The sequence below is a fragment of the Babylonia areolata genome, chromosome 6, assembly GCF_041734735.1.
Source record: "Babylonia areolata isolate BAREFJ2019XMU chromosome 6, ASM4173473v1, whole genome shotgun sequence".
NCBI lineage: Eukaryota > Metazoa > Mollusca > Gastropoda > Neogastropoda > Buccinidae > Babylonia > Babylonia areolata.
Window position 1 is genome coordinate 7,584,405 of NC_134881.1, and position 5,827 is coordinate 7,590,231.

General features: G+C 41.8%; 1 protein-coding gene across 1 annotated transcript; it reads left to right on the forward strand.

The window, feature by feature from the left end:
- The first annotated feature begins 404 nt into the window (after positions 1-404).
- LOC143283213 (protein lethal(2)essential for life-like) lies at positions 405-4,240 on the forward strand. Its single transcript, XM_076589388.1, has 3 exons — positions 405-560; positions 1,101-1,277; positions 3,892-4,240. The coding sequence occupies exons 1-3, from the start codon at positions 405-407 to the stop codon at positions 4,036-4,038; spliced, it is 480 nt and encodes a 159-aa protein (XP_076445503.1). The 3' UTR covers positions 4,039-4,240.
- Positions 4,241-5,827: the final 1,587 nt, after the last annotated feature.

A 5,827-nucleotide genomic window follows, 5' to 3' on the forward strand; every position in this document is an offset into this window, starting at 1 on the left:
CTTGATTCGGACGTGTTTCTGGGGCACTGCAATGCACATCTTGCTGCACGTCACTGGACTGATTCCAGGCGCTCAATGTCCTGTTGCTGGGTTATTTTACTGAGCTATTCTTCTTCTTCTTTCCTTTCTCGAACTGCAAGTTGTGTCAACGGCACCACACACGATTCGTACCACATAGATCTCTGCATGGAAGGCTAAGGAACAGGCGTCTGTGGTCTGCGCCATAAAACATGCAAACGTCATTTCCTGTTGGGGGAAAAATGTGCATACGTCACTCTAAAAGCCCATCAAAATCAAAGGTGCTGGATTTTGTAGGGTCCAACGCAAAGCGGACAGTCGCATTGTCCTTACTTATGAATTGATTTGTTTTTGTTGTTATTTTGATCCTTCATTAAAGACACACCATGGCTTTGAGGCCCAGGCATATTGGAATTTGGAGTGACCCTTTCGGCGACATCTTCTCTGAGGATTTCTTTATGCCGTCTCCGATTTTTGGTTGCCCAAACTGTTCACGACAACTCTGCACGTCTCAGCAGAATGGTGCCCAAGAGTCCTCAGAGGTTTGGTTCCAAGACTTTGTTTACCTGTCCTTAGTAATTGATTTTTGTTCAGTAATACGTACAGTTGCAAATTCAAATCAAATACCTGGATCTAAAGTTGAGATCATTTGTTTGATCCAGGGTGACGTTGCCAAACGTATATTTACAAGGACTGATTTTAGAATTAAAAAAAAAAAATTAAATTAGATAAAGAAATAAACAAATTGACTCAGCAATGATACAAGAATTAACTTATAACGACCTTCACACCTTGTAATAGGTACTATACATGACATCAGTACTTCTTTCTAGCAGTTGAGAACTCCACCAAAAAATAGTTTGGCTCTAGGGATGCTGCATAGGATTGTTTTGGTTGTGCGTGTTTCTAAAACTACCACTGACATGTGCAATACAGATTGCAATAAATTCTGTGCATAAGATAATCACTAGAGCCTTTTAATTGGAATTTATTGATTTCTATATATAGAAGGGTTTGTTGTTGTTGTTGTTGTTGTTGTTTTAACTTAAATTAAAAAGTGATTTGCATGTCATTCTGTACAGGTGGATAATTCTAACCAGGAATTTCAAATCAAATTGGATGTCTGCCAGTTCAAGCCAGATGAAATATCTGTCAAAACCAGAGATGACCGGGTAATCATCAATGCTCAACATGAGGAACGTGAGGATGAGCATGGATTTATAAAGCGAGAATTCGCTCGACAGATTGTGCTTCCAAAGGTCAGATCAGGTAGCGTTAAGGATAGATTATTTTTATTGCTGTGTTTTGTGGGATAATACAGAAATTTTTGCTTGTCACATTTTCTGCATGGTTTCATTTGTTAAACACCATCTTCCCTTTTTTTTTCTTTTCTTGTCCTCACACTACCTACACCACAGACTGGAGCAGCCCACCAAGAACCGTCTCAAACGTCAGAGCCTCAACCACCAGTATAAAGCACTCGGAGCACAGCACAGCGATGTTCTGGCAGCAAAAGGGGAGTCTTGCGCTTATTTTGCCTTGCCTGACTGGAGGCTCAACCAAGAGATAGAGGCCACCATCAGCCTCAGAGTTCCTGGCATCACCACCAAAGACCAGGAACCAGCTACTCTCAAGATCCTGACTCTGGCCATGATAGAGGAGTCCTACCCAGCCAGCTCCTGGACCCATGTATACACGGACGGATTAGCGGAGGAAGCCACACACAATGGAGGCAGTGGTGTCTACGTCGGATTTCCCGACGGAGAGCACAGCAGCATCGCACTCCCTGAGGAAAGCTCTGTTCCAATTTCAGAGCTGAAGTCCTGGCCATAAAAATGGCAGCAGAATTCCTCTCCTCCTGTGGAAAGCCCCTTGGCATTATCCCCATCTTCACTGACTCCATGTCCACACTCCAGGCCCTTGACTCCCCTAATCCTGGTCCACTGATCCAGTCCCTTAAGGCCTCCCTCGCAACCCTTACCCAAACAGCCCCAACAACCCTCCAGTGGGTGCCTGCCCATGTAGGCCTCCCAGGCAACGAGCGTGCAGACCACCTTGCTAAGGAAGGAAGCCAGCTCACACAGCCGACGTTCCTGCCACGTATGAGGAAGCAAAAACTGTCCTCCGCAGCAGATTCCGAAGAGGCTGGGTCACCAGGCACACCAGGATCCCATCAGGACACTGGAGAGGAGACACCAGACTACCATCTACAGCCTTCGCACAGGACACTGCGGCCTCCAAGCAAACCTGAAGAGGATTGGAGTGGCAGCCACATCCCTATGTGATTGTGGCCAGGCTGACCAGACCCCATCCCATATTCTCCAAGACTGCCCCCTGTATGAGAAGATGCGGCAGCAGTCCTGGCCTGGGGGTGCGGACCTCAACACCATGCTCTGGGGGACGGTAGCCGATCTTTGCCGGACGTCCGAGTTTGTGGCATCCCTTGGACTTCGATCCTGACTGCGTAGCTGTCAAACACGAAAGAAAGAAAGAAAGAAAGAAAGATAATCAAGTTCTTTCTTTTTTAGTGGAGCTGTGTGAGTGCTGTTTAGTATTTTTCAGATGCAATGCTGCCATTGTTTGCGATTTATGGTATGAACAGTCAACAAGGAACTGTTCCCATAAGTTCAGTCATCAGTGGACACAACAGCTGGATGGGATTCTGGGCTAAGATCTTGGTCACAGTGCCTGGTGGGTTAAGCTTTTAGATTTTTCCAGTCTCCATGGGGAACAGATGTGCAGACCTGCTTGTGCAAGCAGAAGATTAAATGTGTACCTTAAATAGCCTGTGATCTATGCTAGTATTTAATATGTTTTGGGAACAAGAAGATAGCCAGAATGTACACTGCCTACATGACGGGGTAAAAACAAACAGCCATACACTTAAAAATAAAAATTTTTTTAAAAATTAAAAAAATTACTCGCATTTGATATACAGATAATTGCGGAGCTGCTCCAAAAGAGTGTGCCTCTTCCAGTAGCAGACTTGCTTAGAATCAATCATTGATGATTTGCATCATAGATTATCTCTCTCCATGCGAACGGCGAAAGAGACGACGTTAACAGCGTTTCACCCCAATTACCATCATCAAAATATTGCAAGCGGAAGGCTCTTATACTGAAGACGTGAATGTTGACAAAGAATACCACAATTCTGACAACAGAAGCTAAAGGTTTGGTCATTCAGACACCCACTGGACATCCGAGGGGTCTGTGTAGAGGAGAAGAGAGGACTGGCCGTACTGAGCGAGTTATGATCTGGATAATATTGAATATTGTGATGTGGATTGTTATGAAGTCATAACCACTTGACACTCAGGTGAAATACAACTCACACATAAACATTCTCTTGGCTATTCCACTGACCTCAACGTAAAAACTGCAGGCATGTTCAGATAGACACACTTCCTGTTTTCCTGGGTCAGTTTTGGCTTTGTTAGTTCAAGGTGTTCTGGAAGATTGGATTGAAGAAATAGTTTTGACGTTCATATTATTGCTTTCATACTGTTTTGCTTCCAGTTAAAAGTACATTTGTTTTGTTGTTGTTGTTTTTATGTTTGAAGGTTTCCATCCCGTTCTCTGCTTTGTATCTAACTGTATAAAGTATCCAAATCAGTAAGGCATTAGATATCTGTTCCAGTGATCAGCTGTCATCAGTTTGAGACCCCGTATCAGCATGGTTTTATGTACCTGAGAAAGGTACTTTCCTCCTTCTGTCCTCACTCCTCCCAGGTATGAATGGGGTACCTTACTTTGGTTGGTGAAAGTTAAGCCAAGTTTTTGACACAGATTATATTCTATGAATTCACTGCCCTTTGCAGCCATAACAGGCTATGGGACCTTTACCCAAAGTTTGCTTGTTTCAATGGGCAGGATGTGGATACATCTTCTGTGACATCGTCACTCACCAGAGACGGCATACTTATCCTGAAGGCTAAAAAGATACTGCTGCCTTCCCCAGCAGAACGAATCATCCCTATCACTCAGGAAGACGAGGGTGACGAGGAGGAGGAGAAGTGAACTAGTCAAGGAGAGGAGAGGAGAGGACTGGAGGAGGAGGAGTTTTGTTTAATGGCCCATCACACATAATGGTGATTATAGACATTTTGTTGAATTATTAGTTTTCACATTTGATTGTTATTCACTTTTGTTTAAAAGTTAGGAGAGAAGAGAGGAGCAAGCTGAATGGTGGACTGGGGGAAACAGGGTAGATGGACGGTGGAATAGATTATCGTTCTTTTCCGGGTCCCTGTTCCCCTTCTCCCTCCCTTTGTCTTCACATTCCTGATTCATTTTTGCTCTTGTTTTCATTTCCTTCTTTGTATCTGTTCATTTTTGTTAATGATATTATCTTTACCTGTTTGTTTATTTGTCATATTTCAGTTTAGTCTGATGTTTTATACGTACCTATGGTAGGTTGTCCAGGCCCTGACTGGTGTGTTGGGTTTGTGAAAAGGTCATGTATCTTTTTTTTATTTTTGTTTTTATACCTCTTCAGTGTCGGGCATTAATTTGGCATGTGCTTTCTATTTGCCAGGCAGCTTTCGGCTGCAGAGGGTAATAGTTAACAACAACAAAGTATAGGTAAGTGTATCAGTCATGTTTCTAAAGATATTGTTCCACCCCTTTCATCACACCCACCTTGCCTACCTGCAATGAATAAGTGGATGGTTTGTCTTTTGAGTTCAACTTTGGGTAACCCACAGAACTCCAGCATTGCTCACTCTCCTTAGCTGGCTACATGCAGCTAATCATCTCTTCGATTCTTGTCTAGAGAACAATCTGACATGATTTTGCCACAGCAAGCAATGAATTCATCATTACCGATGATCAGTAAAGATTCTGCAACATCTTAGAGGCAAAACCTAAACTTCTTTCACAACATACTGCTGTTTCAAGCTACTTGGGCCAGGTTCTGGTTCACTACCCACCATTCTGAAAGCGTCATCTAAAATTCTGAGATTTGTACTGCAAATTACATCCATACAAAATGTGATTGGGTGTTGTTCCTCATTAATAACTAAAGACAAAGTAGAAATATCAAACTTTCCTGTTGGTGCCTATTGGGACAAACTAAGTTCAAAATAGAAATTATGGGTATGAGGTGATGTGGACATACAAATTATATATCCTTCACAAATAGTGAAGAATTTTAGTGGATTAGTGAACATGTATCTCTCTCTCAAACTTCGATGTTTCCTTGAAACTGAATTTTCACACTCCAGTCTGCCCACTCTGACAGTCTTAGGTTGTTTTCATTTCCGTTTTTTTGTTTGTTTTGTTTGGTCCTTTTTTCTCTTTTTTTTAAATGTCTAATAAATCACTGTAATTCATGTCACAGCTGAATGTTTTAAAATGGATGTCACTCACTGAAAAAATCATACATGTGTTTCGAGTCATGTTAGGAAGCTTTTACCACAAGGCGATGAAAATTCTGTCTTGCTGGTCCATTCACCAGTGGATTTTTTTTTTCTTTAGAAAATTAGCTTTGAATATGAATATTTTTTGTCTTTTCCTGGACTTGATAGTTGGGCATTATTTGTATTTTTTGTACCAAGGACATGTGAGGTATTTGTTGGCAATTCTTTTGTTTTGTAAGCCTGTTATTTTATGTAATTTTCTGTGTCATGTCTAATTATGTTGTGATTTGGTTAATCCTCTGATGAAAAAGTTGATGAAGCGGTTAATCTCAAAGATACATTCTACTAACTTCTAGGTTTATGAGCATGAATATGCTTGTACTTCTGCATAATTTTCTTGTGCGGGTGTTTTTTTGTTTGTTTTTTAGTCAGGTTTTACAGGATCAGTA